General features: G+C 38.2%; 2 protein-coding genes across 7 annotated transcripts in view; one reads left to right on the top strand and one right to left on the bottom strand.

The window, feature by feature from the left end:
* MED12L (mediator complex subunit 12L) overlaps positions 1-27,876 on the top strand; it is a 300,992-nt gene that overhangs the window by 82,772 nt on the left and 190,344 nt on the right. The gene's annotated exons all lie outside the window — the stretch shown is intronic.
* P2RY14 (purinergic receptor P2Y14) lies at positions 343-26,939 on the bottom strand. 2 transcript variants are annotated; one of them, XM_072143002.1, is made up of 3 exons: positions 25,794-26,939; positions 9,596-9,712; positions 343-2,270 (listed from the first exon to the last, which is right to left on the bottom strand). In XM_072143002.1, the coding sequence occupies exon 3, from the start codon at positions 1,812-1,814 to the stop codon at positions 807-809; it is 1,008 nt and encodes a 335-aa protein (XP_071999103.1). In that variant the 5' UTR covers positions 1,815-2,270; positions 9,596-9,712; positions 25,794-26,939; the 3' UTR covers positions 343-806. The 2 variants fall into 2 exon arrangements, with proteins under 2 accessions (XP_071999103.1, XP_071999104.1); XM_072143003.1 differs by lacking the exon at positions 9,596-9,712.

Genomic DNA, 27,876 nt, shown 5'->3' with positions numbered 1-27,876 from the left:
AAAGCAAACAGTTTTATAATACATTTATGTTATCACATTTTAAGTATATTACATCACAGACTACAACACAGACTTGCTGTTGAGGCTCTTCTTTTATATCTTTATAGTAAGGTATTAGCTCAGATACTCATAGCTATATTCAATGCCCATGTTTTATGAATCTATGATATTGCACCCATAAAAATTCAAGGGTATACTGGGTACCTCTTGCTGTTGAGGCTCCTATACAGAAGAGGACAGATTTTTGAAACTTTAATATCTATATATGGTAGCCACAACATCTTATTTTTTAGCTTTTGGGGGAAATAAGATATATTTTCCTATGGGGACATTACCAATTCAGTGAAAATGTCTGAATCTACCCCTACTAAGACTATTTTTAAATATCAAACAATACAGTTCAGCTAGGCTTTCTGAACCCATGGCAAAGGTTAGACTATCCTATTTGCATACTCATTACATGCTGGCATCCTCAATCGTCAGCACCCAGGCCACATGCCATTGTTCCCCACCAGCCATGCCACTAAATATGGTCGCACATGTATAGTTGAATTATATAGCTCCATATTATGGAACCATAGACACTAAAGGTCTTAAAGGAGTTTTCCCACAAAGCAATTAAGGCCTTATCCACGGGTTACATGAGACCCGATTGGACCCCTGTTCTCCTAATCTGTGGGGGTCCCATCATTGAGAACCGCACCGATCAGTTGATGCGCTATAAATTTACTGGATTAAGGCCATATAAACTATGAATATAATGGATGGTTTTATCTTCTATAGGATTTTTATACTTTACTTGTACCTTAAATAAAAGCAGGTTGTGAGGATGACACTTTACATGATACTTTTTCGGTTTCTGGATGCTTGTCCGCAATACCCAACTTACTAAATAACATTTGCCGGAAGGGTTGACACATAAAGAAATAAATGATAGGATCAAGACAGACATTTGCAGCCGACAGAAGCAAAGTCACCTCTTTGACATAGAACAAGTTTTTTCTGTATTGACAAGAGTAACCATTTCCAGTCTGACTTATTGTGTATGGAATTCTACATAGATGATATGGAACAAAACAGACAAAGAATACGATCAAAATGCTATATATGTTGCGGGTGGACTTTCTGCCGGCATTTGAGCCCCTTCTAAACTTCTGGTGGGATTGGTATATTTTCCGTGAGATAGACACATAAAATATGATCAACAAGGAGAACACAAGTACAAATATTCCTATGCAGATATAATTTGATGCCTTGTGCCATTTTACGCCTAGCTCGCTCTTCAGTTTGGCACATGATACCTTTTTCGTTGTGTCGTATTCTTGGTCAGTTAGGATCATATTAGGAATAGAAATCAAGGCCATAAGTGTCCATACCAGTGCAGATATGAGCTTACTATAGAAGACACTCTGAAGAGAGGTAGAAGCATTCAATGGTCTCACAATTTTGAAGTATCTATCGAATCCCAGAATGCCCAAGAATATGATTCCGATGTACATGTTCAGATAAAAAACCACAGCGGAGAAGCGGCACACAAACACACGCAATTGTTCATTCCCAAATCCTGCATCACTAACTATCTTCATCGGAAAAGTGAGGATCATTAAAAGATCAGCAATCACTATGTTCTTCAGGTAGACAATGAAGCTCCTTTTACTGGGAATGAAGCAAAAAATCCATAAATTTAGTCCATTTAAAAGAAGTCCCACGATGAAGACAAGTGAATACATAGTAGGCAGAACTTTGGTGACCACCTCCGCGTTGGGTACACATTCAGAGTGATTCTCCTTCATCTCTCCAGTCAGATTACTCATTTTTAATTTTTGGATGAGTGCGTTGTATAATTGACTATTTTTATTACAGCAATTACAAGATCCCGAGACAGGATTAGGGGTGTCGATGTCTCCTGTTAATGGATTGCAATCTAATTTGTAAGCTTTCACTTGCAAAGGTGCAGCTAACGGGAAACACAGCAGCAAAGTGGAAGTGACGGTAATTTAGCCTTGTTTTGATTTGTTTTTTTATAGAGCGAAACTCCTCAGAAAATCCATTTTTGTTGTTTTTTGAAGCAATTATCCATAACCATCGCTACATGGAACAAAAGTTTCTTTCTTGATGTTTGGAATTGCTTAGATAACTTTTTTGTCAGGTGTTTACATTGGATCTTTACTTTAATGAACTCCATTCACTCCCTCATGGGCTAAATCATTCTCCAGGTCAATCTTTCTCGCCCACTTGTAGATTCCGCGATGCTTCCAGTGAAAAGACAGCTGTAGATAGAAGTTCAGTTTATATAGTTATTTATATAGTACAATGTATAGTACCTTATAGACTCTAATTTGTACATCAGGGTATAAGTTATACTTTATGTATGAAATCTGCAATAATATTTCATGGATCTTATCAAGATTACATAGATAGTTATTACTGATTTCTTAAAGAAGAGTTGTTTTCTGGAACCAAAACTAACACAAAGAATGGTCTCAGATGCCTAGCTTTGCTCTTTGTGTAGGGGAGGCCTCAAAAACTACAGCTTAGCCCTGTCTACTGGACCAGAACTTGTGCTACAGTGCTCAGTTCCAGCCACTACACAGAGAACAGAGCTGATCAGCTGAATTAATGGGGGGTCCCTAGTGTCTAACATCTACAATATGATAATAATCGTTCATTTGGATAGGAGATGACCACTTTAGATCTAAGAGGTCATGCTGCCATGCAGCCAATCAAGACAGTTGCACGGATAATCCAGCAGGGCTGCAATTATGTTGGACCTCTGGTTGTAGTTACAGAACCTTGTAGGTCACACATTGACCACATTGACAAATATAACTTGAATTGGAGTAGCCTGTCATTATTACATTTATATTGTGTGACTTCATGCCATCTTGTATTGCTTTGTTTCAATTACTAAAAATCTTGCAAATTGCTCAAATAAAACGCATTTTACTGTCCCTTTGCTTAGAATGATCAGATCAGATCCCATGCCTCCTCTCTGCATTTTGTGCGATGCCCAGCAGAGATCTCTGAGCGGTGCCAAGGGTCATCTCCCGGGAGTCTTCTATCTTTTCATTAAGTAAATTAGTGGTGAAATCCTAAACTTCCCCAGTGTGATCTGCTGACTGGTCTCCCGCGGAAGCTTTTATAAGCCTTGTTCATAAGTCATAGTCATAATTGTGTTACAGAGACAGTCAGCCACTATCTACTACAGCTGCCATGTAAATATTACGATTATACATGAAGTGTGCACACAGTAGTGGCAGAGCAGGAACCTTCCCATATAAACTATTTTAAATTGTGTCTTTCTTTAGAGTCAGATTGATGAGTGTCAAGTTTTCAGTTATTAAAAGCAGGTAGTTTCCATCGCTCCCCAGATATTTAAGTAAAATGAGCATAAATGTGAAGACACCTCTACACAGAAAAAGAACATTTTCAGGATTTAGGGTTGAACCTCCACCTATCCTACTTTTCTAACGTGTATGGGGAACATAGATCTACAAAAAGGTCATGAAACAGCAGTTGTATATAATAAAATGATGTTGCCAGTACAGTATGTACATAATGTCCCTTGCAACTGAACTGCTACACAGATAAAATGTACATTACATGTGACACATGCAGCAATGACCTTTTATCAGCAGCAATTACTTTGTATCAGCTGGTGTCCAATAAGCTAAGCAACCATTGTACAGATAGTGATAATAGTACTATTATTATACCCTAGTATCAATGATGTTATTGAATCCAGCCACTATGTCAACTAAAAACAAGGGGCACTTCTCTTTTCTACTGCTGTGATCCAATCACATTTCTAAAGTATATCTGGACATTATGCATGTTGAAAGCACAAAACAAGTTAATGCATTTAGCACTGGATTGGGATGTACATAGGAGAAAACAGATATCACATCAAGAATAAAGGGAGTCTGTGCCAGGCCCCCAACAATAATCTATGGTTTATAGACAAATCTTCTCATTTTAGAAAGTGACACCTTATGGGCCCCCTAAGCCTCTGGGTCCAGTTGCGACCGCACACCCTCGAGTTACACCCCTGAAAATAATTATTAAGAGAATTATTTTTATTATAGAGAACACAAGTATTTACCAATACTGACAAGTCAGGAGAGGTGACTAGCCTACTATAATACAGCAGCCCTCTGAAAGTTCCCATCACGAAAGTCTTTTCTTTGATTGAAATGGTTACAGTGTGTTTCATATGATGATTCTCAGAGGAATATTGCGAATAAAATGTTAAGGTCCAGCATCCGTGCCATAAATTCCTTTAAATATCATAAAATACCACAAAATATCTCAACAAACAGAAACCATTTACTTTGGCTCATGCTGCTATATTACATATTATGCACAGACTAATGCCATGTGTTTTTGTTTTTCCTCTTTTTTGTTTTTTCCTCTTTTTTTGGATTAGTACTTAAATTAAATTAAAAGACAATTAAAAGCAAGAACTGCAGATTTAGAGGACAGAATTTGTATTTTACACTTTGCTCCATTCAGAGTATAGTCGAGGTATAGTTTCCTTAAAATCTCTCAGAAAATACTGTTCACTGCTTATAAGTCCAGGGAGCAGACCACCCTTTTATTTTTGACACATTAGGGGAAATACATTGGGGGAGATTTAGTAATGTGTCAGTCTTCTAGACAGTTCTCTGCTCCATCAGATCAATCATTGTGTCTGATGCTGGGTGAATAATCTGGTGTAGTACAAGACTGGTGAGTTGTACTTTGCACCTCCCATTAGTTGAATTTTCTTGGGGACGGGCTACCTTCTGCAGGGCCACACACCTTTTTAAGCAGAGGACATGGCCATCGCCAGACAAGTTGGAAAAATGGGCTAAAACCCACAAAAAATGTCAGCATTTTAAGTGCAAATTACTGAAGGATTCCAACAGCCAAAGAGTGAAGGGGTATATCTTTTCAATTATGACCGAAACATGGCCACCATCTTGAAATACCTTTTTTTTCCCATGTGAAGCGGTTATGTATTATATCAACACAGAAAATTGCAACAACAACAGGAATATTCCCTTTGATGCACAGCTATTTGGTGTGTTGTCCATGCTCATGGACACAAATATGAAGGATCCAATTGTTTTGGACACATGAGAAGCTATGGAGAATCTCTGTTGCTTATATTTTTTGAAAAACAAAATATATTGTAAATCTGATTGGGGCAATTGATTTCTGATACAATACTGGTCTTTGATATACTACATTGATACAATATGGAAACTTTCAAGATGGTGGTGATCTTCTGGACATAGCTTTATAGAAAACCCACTACTTGCTGGGTTATTCAGATATGTAATATTCCCTTTTTGCTACTGAAATAAAAGGGTGTCCTGGGGCTTTTTGACAACACTGAACGGTCATTGCAGAGATTTTTAAGAGTTAAATAGAGATAGGTTTCCCATGACTCCCCTGTTGCTGGTTTTCCTGCCAGTCCCATGACTCCCCTGTTGCTGGTTTTCCTGCCAGTCCTATAGGCCACTCATTGATGCATTGTCCATAGTGATGTCACCAGAGCAGACCATATGACATGTTCTCCCCAAGGATGTCACAATATTATGTCATCAAGTAAACCGAGGAGAAACAGGAACCCAACAAGTGGAAATGAAGAAGTAGCGATGAAACTGAAACTGCACTTTTTATAGAAAAGTTTTATCACATTGCATTGTTCCTGGTCTACCCTTTAAATAACATAGGCTGCCATATTACAGTTCAGTAGTAATCCCATGGCGGGTCGATTTTATTCAGCAACTTCCTTTTAGGATGAATGTCATGTGTCCCAGTGATCACTCAGTCCTGGATTTCTATTATGCATTCCCTAAAAGGTTTCTCTTTTAAATCATAATTTGTAATATGAAATAATAGCAATTAAGAATGAATGTACCTAAATACATCTTGGCTGTCAAGGGGTTGTAATGAGAGCGGCCCTGTAACTGTACGGAGCTTTTCCTCTGCATGATCATCTCATGACCTGAACATCTTTCATCCTCCCAAAAAAAACAAGAGTAGCTGATACAAATATCATAAAATTGTATGTCACCACTCCATATATGTCTTATAGTAAATAATTATATTTCCCATGAGATAATTTTGGAACATCTATTATTAGATTTCTATCTTGCAATTAGTTCATACATTTCTAGAATAACAGTGGAGCTGCACAATTGCGGAAATATAAGCAAGATTTTTTTTTTCCTATGGGAAATATAATTTCTACTACATCAGTTACATAAAGACATCTTAGTTTGCTAAGACTCCCACTTTAACTTAGTTTGTATATTATTTTCCCAGATCTCAGTATAGGGGTGATTATTATCAGGCCGGGGAACACTCTACAGTTCTTTGCAACTATATTTGTAGGAATTTGTATACTTCTATTTTGGTTGCCTGTGAATGTATATGTAGCTTCTGGAAACGTACAACAGGATGTGGATACATTTGCTTATCCAACAAAAACAAAATTGGCTAGAAATAGTAACAAAATGTGGTCAAGCTGCTTTTTTTCTGTACTGACTAATATTGAAAAGTGCACAATGCAGTATCAGAATATTATAGGTACAGGTATTGTAATACATGACTTTTCTATATTGTCTGTCAGCTATTTCATTTATATTCCCAGAAACAAGTGAGTCTACCTGTTTCAAAATCGCCCCAAAAGTACAACTAGCATGGTGTAGGGTACTTTATAAGCTTTCCAGATATATACTACTTACAAAATATTAGGGATATTTGGCTTGTGGGTGATATTTCAGGATTGCCCTAAAATGCACTGTAGCTTTTACAGGTGAACTTACTGTGATCTTCTCTAAATTGTTTAATGCACTTGTCCAACTGTTAAATGTTTCATGACTTCTTGCACAACTTTCTGTTCTCTAACAAGAAGTTTAACGGCAAAATATACAACAGATGTTTGACATCTGCAACACCCCTGCCAATGCATAGGCAAGGTGATTGTTGCGAATAGTGCCCTCTCCTTGTCAGGATCTATCTGGTGAGCCTGCAGAACTCATCCAGAAGCTACTGCTAAGTAAACTTTGTAATTGCAGCTGTAGCCACTGCCTGGTAAGAGTTAACACTGTGAAATATTCTTTTCCAATGATATGTCTTGTGATATTGTAAAGCAAGCTGGAAGCTGATTGGAGAGGTGCTACCACCTGACCAAGGGAGTATAAAATCCCCTGCCGTGTGAGAGCACCTGGTCTTGGATTCTATAAGGTCCAGTGTGCAGCTCATTCCGAGCTGCCCTCCAGACCCACTACCAGGAAGAAGAGGTACCTCAGGCTGCTGCCTGATACCTTAGGGCAAGTCAGGAGACTTAAGACCCAGAGAAGAGGTCCACCATCTGGACTTGGCTCCATCTCTACAAGCCTAGCCTGAAGCTACTGCCAGGCTTTGAACAACCTTCCTGTGGACCAACTATCTCCCATCATCTCCCCAGCTTGCTGAATCTGCTTCTACTGTTTGACCGTTGACTGTTGTTTAAAGTTGAATAAAGAACTATAAGTGGATTTGTACAACGTTGCCGATGTCTAATCCCTGAATAACGCTGATTACCATCACGGGCTCCCCATCCATCACCCAGAGATTCATCCTATGTACACCTCAGGGGTTGCCCCAGGGAGAAACCATTGCTTTAGCCTCTCCCTCTATATTTCTTGCACACACCACCTGCTGGAGACTTGCCAGGCTGTAGGTCAGCTCTCCAGTCCCCATAACAAGGACCGTGACAACAGCATGCCCAAGGCCGCACTAGCCAACCACTCCGATATTCTGGGCTCCGGCTGCCTCCATGTCACAAGAAAAGGCTAGGCATCGGTGGAGGATGTTGCACATCATAAGACAAAGATGACACCCAACAGTTGATCAACATGTCGTAAGGTTGCATTCATCTGGGCTCATTCACACGGCCTTTAGAGGGTCTGTGATCTGGCATCTGTTTATGGAGGTAGGAGGGGTAAAGAGCACTTACACTTCTCCCTCCTTCTACCAGGCCTGTGCTCACTCGGCCACGGCCATGCGAATGTACCCTTACATGTAGTTTGGAAACGCAATACAACAGTTGCGGAATGAAGATTTGCCTATTAAATTGCGTTAACATTAGTGTTTACAAAACACAATGTAAACGTGATTGGGGAGATGTATCAATGGGCCGCAGGGTGGGGCAGTGATAAGTCAGATATCACTAGTTTTTTGCTGTACCAGGTACATCACTTTAACGTTCAATACTGGCGCAGTTTATACCTAACCTATACCAACTGGCGCAGTTGGTCTAAACTGTTACACAAGAAGCTTGGAAAAAACGGCTAAATACATCTCTCCCAAAATATGTATATGTTGTGTTAACAGTCAGTTAAAATTGACCTACATTTATTAATGTGTTTGTGCCAGTTTTTTGTCTGACTTTGCACTGAAAAGAACCTGCAAATTGCTTGCACATGTATTTATGAAGTGTTTGTGCCAGTTATGTGCACTGTGTCCATCACTCCACGAAATTCTGCAATTAAAGAGGTGCTCTGTTCCATTTCGGACTGTGTACCACATTTATTACTGCGACTTAACAGAATTGTGTCACACTCTCTATGTTAAAGGTGCACCAAAAAAGTTGGTGCACTCACCCCAAGCAGTGCAGGGTGTGCCAAATTAATGAAGACTGTGCACCAGTATTCAATAATCTGGTGCTCCCTGAACATTAGTTGGGCAAACTGCACATAGTACAGTTTGCACTACTTTTGATAAATCTAGGCTTTATTTTGAAAACTGTTAAATACCCAAGAAAACACAATGTTAACAAATTTTAAACAAGAACCCTTTGTCACTCTTGGCAGTGTTGTACCAGCTGATTTTTTATCCTCTTTATGTAATACTTTTACTGCCATTGGGAATCCTCCATACTAGAGATGATGAAGGGCTGCTACCCTCAGTATCTATGATATGTGATAGTTTACTATCTTACAGGTGAGCAGTTTCCCTTTGGGGGATAATTATTATTGAATTTCCCCCGACATTGTGTCTTGGTCATCATATAGCTGAACCCTCTCCTTCTGTATTACATGAAGCACTGTCCTACAATTTTTTCTTTCCTCTGCATAGTTTTGATCAGCAGGTTGTAACAGATATAGAGAGTCTGGAAGAGTGACAGAAAGGCATTGAAGTGCATTTCCCATACTGATGACTGCTTCATTGTAAGCAAAAATGTCAGATCACTAGAAAGCAGGAAGAGTATGCACAACGCTGGTTATATCTGTGCTGTGATTTAAGAACTTTTAAACTGCATTTAACAATATGCAATACAGAAATACAAGTGATGAGTCAGCGTTTTTTGCAGCAGGAATAGCCTGTATATTTAGCAAATACCTACCAATCCTTCATCTGATATGGAAGCAATTGCAGTGTTTCAGGTCGCTGCCTTCTTAGTTAGGCAATTATTTTGGAAATACAAATTTACTGTACACAAGTAGCCGTCACGAATGAAAGCTATGATAAAAAAAAAGTATTAAACAGAGAGGTGGAAGCCACCAGGCATAAAGCACAATGTAGTCTTTAAGAGGAAAGTTACTACTTTGCTACTAACCTGAACCCCCTGGAACATGTGAGCACTTCTCATGTAATCCACACATCCATGAAGCTCCGTTTCCTCTCTTAGGACTTAGCAGGAGGACGTCTTCCGAATACTCCAGCAGTTAATAATCTGCGTGATTAAAAAGAGAGTCTTTTGGAAACGTCTGCCAAGTAGTGTCTTAAATGTCAACTACTACAGATGTGCGAGAGGCGTTGGGTGCGTGGGTCCTGTGTTGGGTTTATAGTGAAGATAAGTCCAACGGTTCAGCCCACAAGCCTTGAAAGAAGCAAAATGTAGAATCTCTTTCCCATGTCTGCTCTTGACCTCTACACTTCTGTTGAATTGACTTCCTAACTAACCACAGATCACATTGGAGGATGCGGTCTTCTCCCTCACTGCTAGTGTAATACAGTGTTCTATCAGATCTTATTTAACATCCGTCTGTTAATGCTTTTTCCTCTTCATGCAGGAGAAATGGTTTTAAGAAAGCGAGTGATACTGTACTTGGCAGACCTGACTGCTTTGTGCATTGCAATGATGGTTCTGATTTTGTCATGGAAAGGCTTTGCTTTTTGCAATGGCACAAATGAACTAATTATAGTCAATGCCTTAGTTATATACTTGTATGTACTATGGTCACGAAACCAGGACATGTGGCTGACTTTTATATAATCTTGTTGTGCACCAGTTTTTGTTGTGCTGATTAGGACAGGATTACATTATCCTTTAACTAAGTACATTTTTCTCAACTCATCCGTACAATATTTGTGATATAATATAGTGATGTAAATAGACAGCAGAATTCCTTCCTTACAATGCACCTATTCCTACTAATGCAGGTCTAGTGCACTGAATAGCCAGAATAGGCACAGTGCTATGAATGCTCAGAAACCACCAGCCTACAGTAGTCCAGCCCCATGTGTTCCTGGCTTTCAGAATTGCACAGTATGTGTAGATGGTCCAGTCAGCAGACTGTGGTTATAGACTAAAAAAGTGGTAAAGGTTTCTGTTCTGAAATAACATGTAGGACGGTCTGCCTTCCTGTCGCTTCAGCTCCTTCCTTCTGCTTCTGTGGTCACTTCTCTTCATGACCTTATCTCACATGTTCTGCATCACATAGTAACTTCTACAGAAGTCCAGATTTCTGTCCACAATTTCATCCCTCATAATCTAATATTTCTTTAGCATAAATTTTACTAAACAAAACTCGAGTATAAACTTACCTGCATTCAATAATAGGTGACAAAATAGTAATTTTATTTTTATATAATTCAAAGATTATCCTGGATTATCGTAGAGATCTGCTTATTGTCATTATGTCATACATGAAACCTCTAGATATTGACTTAGGCTTGGTTCACATTTTTTACACACATTTTTACCATACGTTTTAAGGATACATGGAGCGGATTCCCGACATCTCCTTACAATGTATGGCACAGACTACAGTGGGATATGTCGCCCTGTGACTTGCATGTGAGGAGAGGAGTGAACAGACGGAGGTATCAACTACGTCTCCGTCTGCCAATGGGTACACTTAGCATATACATTGGGAGCTTTCCCGACTTATATGGTGTACATATACTGTAAAAGTGATGTAAACCCAGCCTTACAATTGTTAGAAATCTCTCCATGCTCATACGATGTCACACAAGTGCACGGCTCATCATAGAGATTAGAGCTGTGTGTTATAACAAGCCGGGCACCTGTGTGCCATCACATGACCTGGGACAGATTGCTATCCACTGTAAGTAAACATAGAAGCTTCAATAAGAAGCAAGCAGTTATCTAGAAAACCATGAGAGTATATTGGAAAATTGTATCACTTTTATTATATAAACAATAACATTTATTTACTGAAATGGGAAGGGAACCTGTCACCAGGGACCTAATTTTTGCTAAAGACAGGTTGAAGAAGCTCATTACAGCTGCAGTGCAAATCTGCCTTTGTGCCTTCTCTCAGCATTTGCATTACAATATAATTGTGTGTTTTAACTTACCTGGCTTCCTGCCAGAATCTTGTGCTGAATCCTGGGGTTTGCTTTGGTTTTGATGCATTTAATAAAAAACATGTGACTTGTTTGTGCTGCTCACTCACTCCTCATCTATCAGCCCCCACCTTTCTGCTTCCTGTATAGCTCCTCCTGAGTGACGGAGCAGGATGGAGGAGTTGTACAGGAGTACAAAGGTGGGGCCAAGAGCTGAGGAGTCTGCAGCACAGACAAGTCACATGTTTTTTTTTTTTTTTTAATGCATCCAAACCAAAGCCCAGCCCCTGTGACTTACCAGAGTATCCTGACGGGACACCAGGTAAGTTAAAACACACAATTGTATTGTAATGCAAGTGCTGAGAGAAGGCACAAAGACATATTTGCACTGCAGCTGTAATGAGCTTCTGCAACCTGTCTTTAGTGAAAATGAGGTCCCTGGTGACAGGTTCCCTTTAAGTTTATTATGTAGCTATTAGAGACTGCATGTGGTGCAAAACAATTGCTTGAAATTTTGGCAATAATGGTACAGCTGACTGAATATTACTCAAAACTAAGATTTTATTACAGCCCTAGTTATATATGGTTATAAAAAACATAAAAGCCAAATATGGCAAAAAATAGATATGGCTACAGTATAATCATTTTACCTAATTAAATAAATGATTTTTTTAATATTGGATCTGGTTGGCTTTTCTGTATCAACCATAAAATACTGGCAACATGTTAGAGGGCTCGCTGTTAGTTATAAAGTTTCTTATTGAATTTTGATCATTTTTGGGATTTTCCATTCAATCTGAACAAAGTGATTCGTTTTATATGGGCCAAGAGACTGCTGTGAACTCCTAAGCTGTTTAGTCTCATGTGACCTGACTTCACTCAAACTGTTCTTGTGTTTTTCCTTAGTGGCTGATAAATAAATGTTGTTATTTTAAACTGAATAAGATTTTAAGTTTGGGTTTCGGTTGGAATAATAAGCCCAAAATGGAAGCTTCATATAAAAAGAAGCATAAAACAATAAAAACACACAAGTGATAGAAAACAATAAGCCACGCATATTACAATGAGATTACACATATTGGATTGACAGAGGTCTCCACTAGTAAAAAAGAGGAAAGAGATGAACACTTAAAGTGGTTACCCCAGTTATGCACAAAGTCGTCTTAGGCGACAAACAATTGCAGTGGAAACCAGAAAAAACAGCAGGTTTCTAATCCGACTTTAAGGAAAATCTATCAGCAATTAGGTGTCAGGTATTAGGTATTGATCCTGGGGATCTGAGTAACTATGCCTTTGTGTGTGTGTTGTTAGTAGCAGCAGGACTGTGAACAATGCATTAATTATAGAATTGTAGCTGGATTTAGAGCACTCTGCTGCACTGGTGTGTGTGATGTTCAAACAGAAGCCTGCTACACTAGTGACTCTGAGAGGAGGTGCTTTACTGTGTTTAGTGAAGAGATCTCAAACACACAATGTACCAGTAGTGCAGCTACAATTCTAGAATATAAAGTTTTTACAATCCTGCTGGTACTATCAACACACACACAAAGGTATTATTACATACATTTGCAGGGACAATGGCTAAAACTATCTGCAGCTTTGCAAACACTGCCAACAAATTCCCTTTAAGTTTAGATTTTGCAGCAACAGGAGGTTACACCCAATTTTTAAATCTCAGTTTTTCTTTTCCAAAGCAGAAATTCAGATTTTTAGCTGTAAAGTTTTTCTTTGCAGTATAAGGATGGGATTTGTATTTGCTGGAAGTGTAAATCTCTGTGTGCTATTGCTGGTGAATGTGCCCTGCGTGTTCCTGGTCTGGGAATAATATAGGGCAGGTAAATTCATCCTTACTATTAGTTTTAGTTCCAGCAGCCTAGTGCCAGCTCTCGATGCTCCCATTTGGAGGAAATCTTTTGAATGTTTATGCTAAAACACTTGATTAAAAATGTCTGGCCTCACTATCAAGCATTTTGAAAAATCAACACTTGATAGCAGAGATGCCATTCCCATGACTTTCTTAGATTTCCAGCAAACAACTGGAGGAGAGTTCAGCAAAATTGAAAGTGAAAAAAATTTACAGTATAATTGAGTCTAAAATGCAATAAATAGGAATATAGAATTATATAAGTGTAATATATCTCACAGCAAAAAGTTAGGGGCGTAACTACAGCGGTAGAAGCCATAGTGGCTGCTATGGGGCCCACGGTGTCAGGGGACCCTGGCATCTGACCTGACACACTAAAGAATGGAGGATGTGCACCATTCTATACATATTATCCTCCATCCAAACCACATCTGTGCCCACATTACACACTCATAGGATAGAAGTTTAGAGACAGAGGGTTTAAAACGCTAGTCTTAATATTCCCCCCTGGAGCCTCCGGGCTCTTAGTAGATGCGCATGCGCCATCCAACGGTGGAGACTTCAGCTATAGTTTCCATCAATTTTCTGGTGAATACTATAGTAAATATGGCGGGCCGCGTGGAAAAGCACCCGATCAGTAGGAGATTGAGAGATTTGCATGTGTTCTCCCCCAGAAAACCAGCAGAGAAGACACAGTAAATCTCCATAGTATCACAATATCATGTCCTTTTAAAGTGCTGGTCATCTTACATTATACTTCTTGAAATATGTTGAACCAAGAACAGGAAATGTATTTCTTCAATTAGATTCTGATGTGACTATGTGCATTGCTGGCCTGAGAGTCCTGCCTAATCTTTACCTCTCTTTGAGTAAGGCTGCATTTAGCGTTTTTGTCCTCTGTTTTAAGGATATGTTTGTCAGATTCCTGTTGTGTCCATATAACAAAGGGCAAAGACCATTTCCACTGTAGGCACATACAGTGCAATAAGATGTCCTGTTCTTCCCCCTCCCCCTTGAGAAAGGGAGGAGGAGCAAACATAGGTAGTAGCCAGTGATTGGATGCTTCCGATGTTCAGGGTGTTTTCTCATATGGACAGTGACCTCACTTGGGACTCCCCTCCTGCTGTGCAATGCTCAGCAGAGGCCAGGGAGGGATGCAATATTTTCCATCCTCCATAGGCTCCAATGGCCTCCGCTGAGCGTATACATTCAGCATTTGGGAGCAGTATTAAAGGATGCAGCTTGCTACATCTATCCATCCTGCGTTTCCCAAAATATGCAATGTATACCGGACAAACTGATGCCCCCGTCTGCCAGTATTTGACTATATTTTTGGTAATTTGGGCACATACGCAATACTTGAATTACTATTCTGCAGTTATTTTATAAACTCTGAGACGCGCTGCCCATACATAGCAATGTAAATCCCCAAGCGGGAAGATTGTTAACAAAAGCATTTTTGTACCACTTCCAGTTTCTAACCAGAATACAAACAAACAGCACTTAGAGCAGGAGATAAGTGTTGGCCATATCTGTACTTCAGTACATTTACAGCGATCCACAGCTGGACATAGATAACATCTTCCTGATAGAAGTATTCCATCTTCTAATAGCCAGTGGTATTTAATAATGCACATAAAGTTTATGCATTACTGCTTCCAAATCCAGAAATTGAGCAAATGAAACACTTCTGAGGTTCTGCAATTACACATACATCTTAATATGCCTTTTCTGGATATAGCAGGTACCAGATGGCACCTATTACGAAAAAGTTGTTGTTTGGTTAGTGCCACTTAATAGAACATTGTCAACGTGGTCCCTGCTTCTGAGATGACAACATTGGTCACCTCTGACTGGCAGGATCTGCTCTTCTATTACCTTCTTATGCCCTTATTTTTAAGAAAAAAGGTGTTTAAACTATGCAAATGAGCCTGAGGGGCTCCAGTCTCCATAAACACCTATGAAGCACCGAGCCCCTCAGGTTCATCTGCATAATTTTTAAAGCCTTTTTTCTTAAAAACAAGGGCATAAGAAGCTGAAAGAAGAGCAGATCCTGCCAGAGGGGCCACACACCAGTATGTCAATGTGCTTGGTTTACAATCCTTCATCCTGGTGGTAGATGTTCTTTAAGTGATCTCAATAGCATTCCAAATAGTTGGAGATTTTCCAGTAGGTGGTTGTGTTTAAGGTACAATTCCTCCTATGAGTTTTGTAGATCACTTTGTAGTGATTTGTTTTCATGTTGACAAGAAATAATTTTCCTCAGTTCACAAAGCAAATGACACAATACACAAAGCAACATAAGGACACCATAAAAATGAAATAGTTGTGGGTGGGAATTCTTTATAGGCTTCTGAACAATTAGAAGTATTTTTTTTCTAACACAAAATAGCTGCATTTATCATGCAATAGAAATAGCATAATATATTTTTGTCTGGGCCAATACACATACAACAATACCTAATTTATTGTTTGTTTTTAAAGGACACCTGTCATCAGGTCTGTGTAACTTGTCCTGTCACTACTACCTGTTGGAGCAGCTCACAAGGATCCCATCCCAGCCTTTATCTAGTTATTTCATACATTATTCATTGTAAAATCATCTATTCTTTATCATGTAAATGAGGCTGGTCACATGGTCAGAGGCAGTGATGTCACCCCTGTTACCCCTCCCCTCTCCTCCCCCTGCTCATGTCTGTGTGTAATGTATAGTAAAGCATGGCTAGTGTGTGTGCTACACATGAATCTGACATGTTCTGCTGTAACATGGCTGCCTGGAGCTGCTGTATCTCTCCTATATACACACACAGGCTGCAGGGGGCGTGGCCACCAGCACCAGGAAGCACATCATTATACAGCCTCACATCATTATACAGGCTGTCAGTCATGCACTGGGGTGTGGCTGTGCCTCCCACTCATGAATAGAGTGGACAGCTTGAATATGCTTATGCTTCATTGGACATTTCACAGGTCATTTGCATACAGCTTTAGGACCTCATTGCTTAGGTTTACAGGCATGTAGAGGGACAATGAAGGGATAGAGGCAATGCTCTCTAATGACAGTTTATGAAAATATATTTAGGGGGGTTATTTTGCATGACGGGTTCTCTTTAAATGACATTAATTCAAATGAAATCTTTTTGGAGGAAAAAAAATCTTTATGCATTGTGACTTTCAATGAGCCATAACATTTGGAAATTTTGTCAGTGTAGCTGCGTGAGCGATTATTTTTTGCGCAAATACCTGAATTTCCTTTTTACAAACATGGGATTTAAAAAGTTTTTTAACCCCTTTAAGACGCAGGCAGTTTGTATGTTAGGACTCTTTTTTTGTAATCTGGCATGTGTCGCTTTAACATACCAAAATTATTTTGAGATAGTTTTTTCATGACACATTCTACTTCATGTTAGTTGTAAATTTTGGTTTATATGGTTTGCTTTTATTTATTAAAAAAAAAACCTAAAATTTGCTAAATTTATTCAATTATTTCTAAGTTTCAAAATTTGAAATTATCTGCTTTTGAGGCAGTTTTACCACCCAAATAAGTTACTTGCTAACATTTCCCATGGGAACATTTCCCATGTTCCCATTAAACAGCTTACAAATAAAACAGAGTTTAGCATTTTTTCCCCCCAAAATCTCTACATTTAAATTTTTGCAATCATTTTTGCTTTAAAAGAACTTGAAATATCAAATTATTAGAATCCTCCTATGAATCCCTCCATTTTTAAAAGTACACCCTTCAATCTATTAAAAACAGATTTTCGGAAGATTTTTAAACCTTTTAGCATTGCATAGTAATTAAAACAAAATGGAGATAAAATTTTGAATGGTCTAATTTTGTCGGTAATACATTCATTTAGCCCTAAAATGTACACTTTTCTAAAAAAGATAAAGAGAAAACCCTTGTAAAATTTGTAATGCAATTTCTCTTCAGTACGGAGACACCCCACATGTGTGCCCAATATTGTACTGCTCCCGTACGGCGCCGTGAGGCCATAGAAGTGTATGGGGGATGTATATATGCCATATATATGTCCTCTATACGGTCGTGTGAATGTAGCTTAAGGCTGTAGGGGTGCTGTAAAAACCTAATGCAGCATTGGTTAGTGGATTAAAAAATGAAATAGAATTGCTCTCGAAGTAGTGGTCATTAATTCACATTAAAGGCTTATAATACAAAAACGTAACAATGACAATATATATCATGTCTTAAATGCCAGTTTTCAGCTGTGCAGGCCATGAAGCAGTCACAATTTCTGGCACACGGTATTGTATTTGTGCCTTTTTCTGCCATTTTGGCCACTAGTAGCACTTTTAATGGTAGAGAACAAAGTGGCCCAGGGTGGCCATCCAAATTCATTATAATCTATGTGAGTAGATAATGGGGTGATGGATGATCAATATGACACCAACCAAGCCAGAAATTCACAAATCTCCATCATTTTCCATGTCTGGATTTTTTGTGTCTGATTTTTTCATGGAATTTTCAATAGAGGCTCTTCCCATGTATTGGCAGATATCTCGGGAATACTGTATATACTCGAGTATAAGACGACCAAAGTATAACCCAAGCACATTTTTTTGTGCTGAAAAACTAGGCTTATACTCAAGTGTATATGGTATATTAGAAAAACACTACCTGTTGTATGAATATCTATTTGTGTGTCCACTTTACTACATGTGACATGATTCTTAGCATATGCAGAGGAATCCTAAGTTTGGTCCTGAAGCTTCAGTGACCGTATTACTGCCACTTTATTTTTACTGTACTTGCTTAGCATCTCCATTAAGAAGCAAATAACACTTTACAGCTTCAGAAGTGGCTGGTGTTTCACAACAAGTAAGGATCCTCTATAGATTCAGTGCAGTAAGACTTCTCGAGTATATCACACTCACGTAGTCACTGCGGTGGACACAGAAAGGCTGTCAGATAGAAACAGCAGGTGGCGCAATAAGAACATTATTTCTGGGGATAAAAGAATGCAGAATAATAGATGAAAATGTGAAAATTGTTTAGAATTATTTGATGAGATGACAGTAATATAGCAATATGCAGAAGATACATGCAAGCACTTGGTATGTATCTACTAGGTACATCTTGCATAGGCTGAGAATACAGGATAAAAAGTATATATAATGGATCAGCTGAGATAAGCAGTGGGAACTGCTTTTATATACAGCGTTCTATTACCTTTCTCATATACAGTTTTATATCAAATTACAGGAAGTTCTAAGAAATATGGAAATCCCCTTGTTTACATTAACATACAGTATGTCTTCTATATCCAAAGAATGGAAATGATCATTCTATGCAGGAAACACGTCTCCACATGCCAAAAGGGTATTAATAGCTTTTCATGTGTATTACACAATTTGAGATTTATGGCAAATTAAGTCTTTGTCAGATCTGTTCATTTTCCAGAAAAGTAAAATTTAGATTTTATTTTCACTCTAAGAATTCTTAAGAAGACATCTGGCAACAGTATAGAGATGGAGTCATCTGCCTTCATGTTAAGAGGGGTCTATCTACTGTTCAGCAGCTGAGTTGTGTCTGTCGGCTTGTATTTGCTATCAGAGAGAATTGTTTCATGACAGTCATTGTACAAATGTCTCAGTGGTCTAAAAAACTAAAGTGCATGAATTATTTTGTTTACTTACAAAAAGGGCAATTCTTTGTTTTACCTAACATTTTGTCTGGGTAGAAGAGTTATTATGAGTCATTATGTCTGGTTAAGCTAGTCATCTGTATTTAATGATATTGGGAGTCTGGATTTTTTCATAACAACCATTTAATAAATTTGGGAAATGACAATTCCTCCCACTGCATAAAAATTAAATATTTCATTATGGACCACTACAGGAATGGTTCAATGTTTAAAGAGCTAAAGCGACTATCAACAAGTTCTAAAAGGAGAATCTTGAAAGTAAATTCTATACTAGGATCGAATGTTATCTAATATTATAGCTTAGCCCTCCCCTCTTTTATGAGTCACTATAGGGGAAGGCCTATGTTTGAATACTACAGCAGTTACTCAGGGATGGGGGGAAGAGATATGCTTCAAGTCCAGCTACAATCCTGGCATATACAGTAAATAATTTTCAATGTCCTGCCGCTACTAACAACATACACAAAGTTACGATTACACACATCTCCTGGACTGTTTTGCATGATCAAAACTGATGAAAGATTCCCTCAAATTCAGAGATTTACAAATCTTGTCTAATCGGTTTGTTGGTGTAAACATAAACTAGACATTGGATGATCTATCACAGTCAGTAGTGTTGGTAACTACAGGGTACCATCCTTTTTGTGTGATAACTTATTAAATTAAGACCCTTTCAGTCAAGTTAACTAGTTAAATGCTTTTAGAATTGGTTGTATTACTTTATACCTTAACCTTAAATGACACAATAAAGTGTACAAAGAAATAGAAAGCAAACAGATAGGCAACGTTTGCTATTTACACACATAAATGCTCTTGCCATAAAAGCAGAAGCTGCTGTATATGAGTGGGTAGGTTTCACAAAAGGAACATTATTATCAGGCTGTGAACTTCCTTAGCAGTTATAGGAATATAAATTCTCTTTACATCTATACTAATACCCATTCCAGACAGAAAAGAGAAATGACTTATGTTTGCCAACTTTAATACTGTTGATATTCTAGTTCTTGTCTGTTTTAAACTTATAGATTTATAAAAAATTATATTTGCTTTTGCTAACAGCTACAGTATCTCCTGAGTAAAAACCATGCTCCACACTGTGCTCCTAAAAAAAAGAAAACAAATAATACAACTCATGACCGATCATTCTGTTGAAAAGTATATATAAAAAAATCAACAATACTCCCTTCATATAAAAAAAAATACATTAATACCTCTGGACAGATTAAAATCCATGACATTCCCCTTAGATAAATGCATTACAATATATACAGGACTTCCAAAATGAATTCTATTATATAAAGCATCCCCACTCCTAATTGTTTACAATTATATAGCTTATATATAACTTATATATAAATTATATAACATAGATCCCCTCAAGTCATAAAGTGTATTAATTGAAGGAGGAATTTAGTGGAGGAAAACCCTAGTCATTTTCTGCGCCAGATTTATCACTGTGTTAATGAATCATGTGCAGGAAAAGACTGTCAGTTTCCAGTTAAGACCTACTTTAAAGCGGTCTAAACTCTGCGCCACAATTTTTGGCCAGATTTTTGCCAAGTAGGCCACGCCCCTTTTAGACCAAACCCATTTTCAAAGGCCACGCCAACTCAGTCGGACAAGTCGGAAAATGGCTAAATACACGTCTAAAAAGCCTTGATAAATGTGGTGTAAGGCTTTTCACACTGTGTTTTAGGCGCAAAATCACCACAATTGTGGCGCAAGTGCATTAATACATCCTCCCCAATGACTGTGGCAATCTTCTTATATTTGTCATCCATGGCCTCTTTCCTTCTAAAATCAACTTTTAAAAATATACTAATGAGCCAAAGGGTTCCTATGGGTTTTCATCTAAATGGAGTATTACACTGTCTCCCCTCCCCCTCAAATCCCGCAACATACAGGACACAGTGGGGAAATAGAGAGTGGGAGTGCTCCTGCACAGTATGACAGGCTGTGAGGCTGCATCATGGAGGGGCGCTTGAAACACCCCCAGAGCTCTTCTGGTCCATTAGCATAATTTAAAAGTTGATTTTAGAAGGAAGGAGGCCATGGATAACAAATATCAGAAGATTACCACAGTCACGGTGCCTGGATCTATGAGTAAGTGTCCCTGTTTTATCATGTTTATCATCATCAATGTTATCATGCATTATGGTAGATTTTCTTTAATGATATAGTATCGACTGGGTGGCCCAAAAACTATAACACAGACCTATAAGAAGTCTTAAGCCTTCCCTAAAGGATTTGCAAAAAAATATTCTATATACAACAAAATTTTTGTCTGTCTAGAAAATGTGTCTCATAGGCATAATTCAGGGAATATTAAGGTCATCAACAAGGGCTTCGAATCCTCTCAAAAGAATAGAGAATAGAGAACCCATATGAAAGAGCGTCCATTATTCTTCCATATCTACATTGCCAGGCATTGTCCGCCATATTGGTCTAGACATGGCTTCTCCCACATTAACCACTGGTAATAAAATAAGCTAGACTCATGGTGAGACTCTGGTTGCCACGCTGGCCTCATTTTAAGAAAGGATCATTTTTAATTTATCATATCAAAACAGGAATGTACACATAATTTCTTCATTTTTTTACGGAGGTTTTAAAACATGGAAGAGGAAAAGTTTATTTGGAGTTTATAAATCTGAAAGACTCTAATTAATGACATATAGATAGCAGAAGCCCTGGACGAGACCTCTAGGTGCTATCTAGTGTTTTATTCTGGTTCTTTTATGTACAGTGAATTCCATTATCTTTTATTGAGTGATACAACTCCATCTGTCCCACTGGTTTATGACATATACTAATCCTGCTCCTAGAAATCAGATATGTTGAACACAAATAACCTATAAACAGCTATAAAGAAAAAAAAAACATCTTCCTTTTTGAAGGCGTTCTGCAGATTCTTATTTTGAAGACGGGTTGTACCAAGTTGTAAACTTATCCACAGGCTACAGTACATGAGTAACAGCTGACTGGTAGCCGACTGGCAGTCGAGCACTCACACTGCTAGTTCTCCATTTGAGTATACACACTATTGTTCTATTCATCTCTACTAGACTGCTGTTCCATTTATTGGTCTATGGTATCCTTATTCTCATGATCCCAGGAGATCCCAGTGGTTGGACCCTGACCAATAATCAGACACGTATCACAAATCCTGTGGATAGGTGATACTAACACCTCACTACCAAAAGGTATACGCCTATAGAGGGATAAGAAGCTTTTGATCAGATGGGTTTCATGTCGACGACTACAGGAACTTCTGTAGGTTTTGGAGCAGCTGGTGTACAGAAGATACATTCCAGAATACAGAACCAGATTTATATCATCAGGTTTGGGGCACACATGTTTTGGAGCTTTTTAAAATGGAGTTGCATACCTGTGGTTTACTGTTAGAAGCCAGATGTTTAGCAAAATTGTTCTCATTGAACTGATGCAGTTTTTTTTCTTTTCTATTGTTTACTAGGAAATGCTTCTTTACACATTTCCTGAACCAATACACTCCAACTGCCCTCGTTTGGTCCATATCCACAATAGGGCCCCCTGTTCCATTGTATCAAAAGTGAAAACTTCAGCATCTACCATAAATATGATCAAAAATCAATTTTACTCATTTTTAGGATTTTTGTTCCCTTATCAAGCAGCCCCACTGTAGCCACACCATTTCCATATAGTTACATAGGTGCCTCACTAATCATAGTAATATAAGCAGTGTTCATAAGGGGTACCTGTCAGGCACATCTAGCCCCCAATACGGAGGTCCTACCTCATTTACTGTATTGAGTTGCTCTGCATGATAACATTGAAATGAGTCAGTGGCTCCTGTGAAGTATAAAATAAACCCTGCACTCTGCAATGTAATGCTGTGAATTGAGTCAGCCGGGTGCTCATGAGCTGAGCTGAGTCATGCTGCAACACCCAGGGCTGTAACTACAGGGATGCAGCCATAGCAGCTACTATAGGGCCCACAGTGTCAGGGGGCCCAAGTACCTGGGGTATTGGGTATGTTTATACTGTATTTGTGTGTACATTCTGTATTTATGCAAATGGTGATGTGTATATGCTCTTTATGTGTGTGCATATGTAATGTGTATATAGTGCTGTATATATGTGGTGTGTATATACAGGTTTGCTTAAAGGGAGTTTGTATAAGCAGAAAAGGTCATCTTTACACAGATTAGCACTGTCCTGCATAGTCAGAAATAGTTCTTGGCATGTGAATTCACACCCATGCATATAATTAATCGCCTCTGGCAGTCATGTGAAGATACACGGGTAGACACGGCGGGCGGGGGCGTTCACACCACCGCATGCTCCCCGCCCCATGATGCCAAAAGTGGCTTGTGGGGCAGAAACAGCCAGAGATAAGGCTCTATATACGCCTTCTCTGCAAGACAGTGACCCAAAGTGTTTCATCTGTGATCCAGTTTTGAAAACAATGAAAATAAGTTGAAACAATTTCCCTTTTTTAGGATTCTTTTTTATTTTCAGAATATAAAATCCAGATTTTGATATTAGCCGCACACTGTATAACATTCACAGGTGGAAGCTTTTAGACTTCAATGCAAAATCTGTAGCAGGGCCCCTCAAATATTGCATCACCTATAGTAATAGTCTTCTTTTATGTCCCCTTAGGCTCAGACCAGGGGTTACCACTACCACTGCCAGTTACACACATTGTATGCTGCACTTCTGTTCAGCTTTCCGTATAATTCATCAGTTGCACAATGTCGGGTCTTTTCTGCCCATGTGACCTGATATGTCAGAGGGAAATTTCAATGTGATTCAGATAACTACTATTAATGAAAGGGTTTTTTCCACAATTAATATGTACATAAAGAACATGCAGTGCTGAAACCCCACCTATATCCGATGGGCTGGAATCTAATATAGCAAGATCAGATGCATGATTTGTCGTAATACAGTATCTTTACACATAAAGCTACAGAAAGTATTAGGAGTAATGTTAATCATTTGCCCATTTCTTAGGGAATAAGCAGTATTTTGACAAAATCTTTTGACCAATCAACAAGCTCTTTCAACCCCCCCCCCTCTCCCGCAACACCAACACCATTTACCAGAGCAGATCTTGTTATTTTTTAATTTTCTACAATAAGGCACCATATCAATGATATATATATATTAGCTGAGACATGTACATACAATCTACTAGTGAGTAGGAAATGGCTTTCGGCTTTAGGGTGACAGTGGTTCATATTATGTACTGGGACCCTGTGTAGGAGAAGCCAATGATATGTCCTCCACTGTGTGGTTCTGGTTTCATGTGGACATGTGGAGTTGGCCCTCAATGGGTTCCTACCCTTATCAATTAACAAGGATTGTCCAGTCATAGCTAGGTAACCCTTATCCACAGGATATTAAATAATTTGCTGATCGGGTGGGGGGGGGGGGGGGTTGGTGATTGGACCACCATGGATCATGAGAATGGGGGTCAATTTTACCCAAATGACTTGTGAAGCGAACTACTTACTCAGTAAGGATGTTGCTTACTCATATTATACAAGATAAAATGATACATTCTGGAAGAGCTCAGTCTTGGTTTACCACGTCTAGTTTAAAGGAAGTGGCAGCAGACAGCTTGCCATCTTAGTCACATACACCAGACTCTGATGGCTATAGCCTAGTTAAGAAGCACTTAGTTTGATGCTTTTACCATCCTTTGTCTTTAACCCCAACAGGCAGCTGTTACAGTAGTAAATCTGAGGTGTTAGTCTACACTGTACATATTGGGGATGTTCCAAGGTAATTAAATATGGTATTTACAGATTAACATTGCCCTATTTACTTGGCTTTAAAATCGGGAAACAAGTTTCAGGTTTAACCAGTTTTATGGGAGATACTTTTTAATATGTTGTAGGTATAGCTGAGTGATTCTACTCTATATTGTGATTTTTGTGACATCTACAATATTACAGGCAGTCCCCTACTTAAGAACACCTGACTTACAGACAACCCCTAGTTACAAACGGACCTCTGGATGTTAGTAATTTACGGTACTTTAGCCTAAGGCTACAATAAACAGCTATAATAGTTATCACAGGTGTCTACAATTATGCTTTATTGTTAATCCTGGTTCTTATGACAAGCCAACATTTTTAAAATCCAATTGTCACAGAGACTGAAAGAATTCTGTCTGGGGTTACAATTAGAAATCATACAGTTCCGAGTTACATGCAAATTAAATTTAAGAACAAACCTATCTTGTACGTTACCCGGGGACTGCCTGTACATGATCATATAGTACACATACAGATGAGGAAGTCTGCATCTGACTCTCATCCAGCTTTTATATTGGTCACATCTCATTTATTCCTTTATTATAAGTACACAATACATTTTACCAGATTTATAGTGATATAATACCACTAGATGGCACACAAATAGAATTATTCAAATGCCTTCCTATTCTATTAGTAAAAATTATTGTTCGTAAGTAGTTTTTTCAGCAATAAACTTCAGCAATAAACTTGAAACAGATGTATTTATACTTATGCTTTCAATAATGTTCTAGAATTGAATAAGTTCATAGGAAAACTCAGCTGTAAGAATTCATTAAAATTATTAACATACATTTAGAGCTTCCTTAGCAATCACAGCTATCAGATAGCAATATTACAGAAGCGTCATACACTAAAATAAGAGAAAATAGAGTGTTTTACCTGTTCTAGCACTGTGTGATCCTCTATACTGATGTTTAGCCACCCCTTCATGATCACAAGAGGAAACTCAGCGGTGCAGTCCAGATACAGAACAGTCTGAAGCCTGGGTCCTCCCCTTTTGCTTAATGCTGGTGTAGCTACATGATACAAATCTGTTCTTGGTGTTTAACTATCAGTCCAATAAAAATCGTTTGTAGATCATCCAAAATCTGCGGTGATGAACTCAGCTAGAAATATTATTGCTTGGCAAACAATGACAAGAGAATTAGAAACATGACTATTTTCTATTATAAGCTTTAGACCTACACAGGTATCAGATCAAGATTTAACTCTTTACATTTGTGGTCTATAGCTGAGATAAGGTATATTTCACATAAATATTGTTTCTGTGATAGGTTGACTGTATTCTGTGACATGCTGCTTTCACATTGATACATTTACGGTAACATATGATATGATACAGAACTGAAATTGATTCATTTATTTGTTTTGGTTTCATAAATAACAAGTGCTGTGTTCTTAAATGTGTATTCACTTGTTTCCTCATGTAGGGAAATCCAAGATATTAAAACAATGCAAATTACTTCCTAGTTTCACAGTGCTGGTTTCATGCCTTTCAATGTTAAAATATCATTGGCACTCGTTACATGTACTGTTATTTGTAATATCCAAAGATGCAATGTTCCAATGTCACGTAAAATCCAAAGGGAAATTAGAAGACTTTAAACTGAATCGGAAAAGAAGTCAACATTTTTTCAGCTTTTCAACAATATTTTGACATATTTAGCTTGATTAAAACTATGTGGAGGCTATCATTATCCTGTCCTGTAATAGGAGCAGGGGCGTTGCTAGGAGCACAAAACTTCTACAGTCTGGGTTTCCTCAAATGATATAAAACATGAAAATTTCACACTGTTCCAGAACCTAACTGATATAAAGGCAACATCAGTTCTTGGCTAAATAAATGAAACAGTGATAGAATTGAGTTTACTACATAGATACAATACCAGAACCAAGCTCACTAACTAGATAGTGTATCAGAATCAAGCTTACTACATAGATATGGTAACAGAACCAAGCTTGCTACATAGAATGCAAGAACTAAGAGTAGTAAAAGAATACTGTTCCAGTACCAACCTTACTACACAAATACAGTACCACAATCAAAATGTTTTCACAGATACAGGAGTAGAACAAGATTACTGCATAGATATGGTACCAGAATCAGGCTTACTACAAAGAAAAAGTACTAGAACCAGTAGCTTGGGTGTCCTTAATGGATATGTCTTTTTCAACTATATGTCAGAGGCAAGATAAATACATATAAATAGTACAAGAATCAGTTTCTGTATAGAATCAGTACGAGAATCAAGTTATGTACATAGAAAGGAAGCCAAAACCAAGGCAACTGCATTGACAAAGTACTAGAAACAAGCATAAATACTGTACCTTGAACACAACTTACCTTATAGAGATGGGACAAGAACCAATCTTATTACATAGATATACTATCAGTACCAAGCTTACAAAAAAAAAAAATATATATATATATATTAGTTAAAGAAAAAGTCCAGAGCAGCACTACTGGTTAAATGGTAAGGTGGTGCAAAGCCATAAGTTCCGTGGCAAGCAGTCCTTTGTAAATATCACCAAAAACTACGCAGCACTCCAAGATTGTAGCCCAAAAAACGAGGGTGAAACTTTATTCCATGGCAACGTTTCGGTGGTTTAATCCACCTTTATCAAGCATGCTCGTTTTTTGGACTACAATCTTGGAGTGCTGCCTATTTTTTGGTGATATATATATATATATATATATATATATATTAGTACTAATACCAAAATTACTACATACTCTACCAAAACTAAGCCTATCACCTATATATGTTACAAGAACCAACTACCAAGTTTACATAAATACAGCACCATAGCAAGGCTTACTTGCTCCTGAGCCAGCTTAAATACATAGATACAGTACTGCTTACCATGTTTACTGACTTATTTTGAGAAAAACTAAGACTTTACATTGTTTTTCATTTTACATAGATGTCTGTTCAAAAAAGTCAACCAAATCTCTCTATCA

The sequence above is a fragment of the Engystomops pustulosus genome, chromosome 3 (genome assembly GCF_040894005.1).
Source record: "Engystomops pustulosus chromosome 3, aEngPut4.maternal, whole genome shotgun sequence".
Taxonomy (NCBI): domain Eukaryota; kingdom Metazoa; phylum Chordata; class Amphibia; order Anura; family Leptodactylidae; genus Engystomops; species Engystomops pustulosus.
The sequence above is the reverse complement of the archived record's forward strand: the minus strand, read 5'-3'. Positions and strand labels throughout refer to the sequence as shown.

Excerpts from the sequence above, each read along its gene's own strand:
- P2RY14 (XM_072143002.1), bottom strand. The coding sequence starts at position 1,814 with ATGAGTAATCTGACTGGAGAGATGAAGGAGAATCACTCTGAATGTGTA.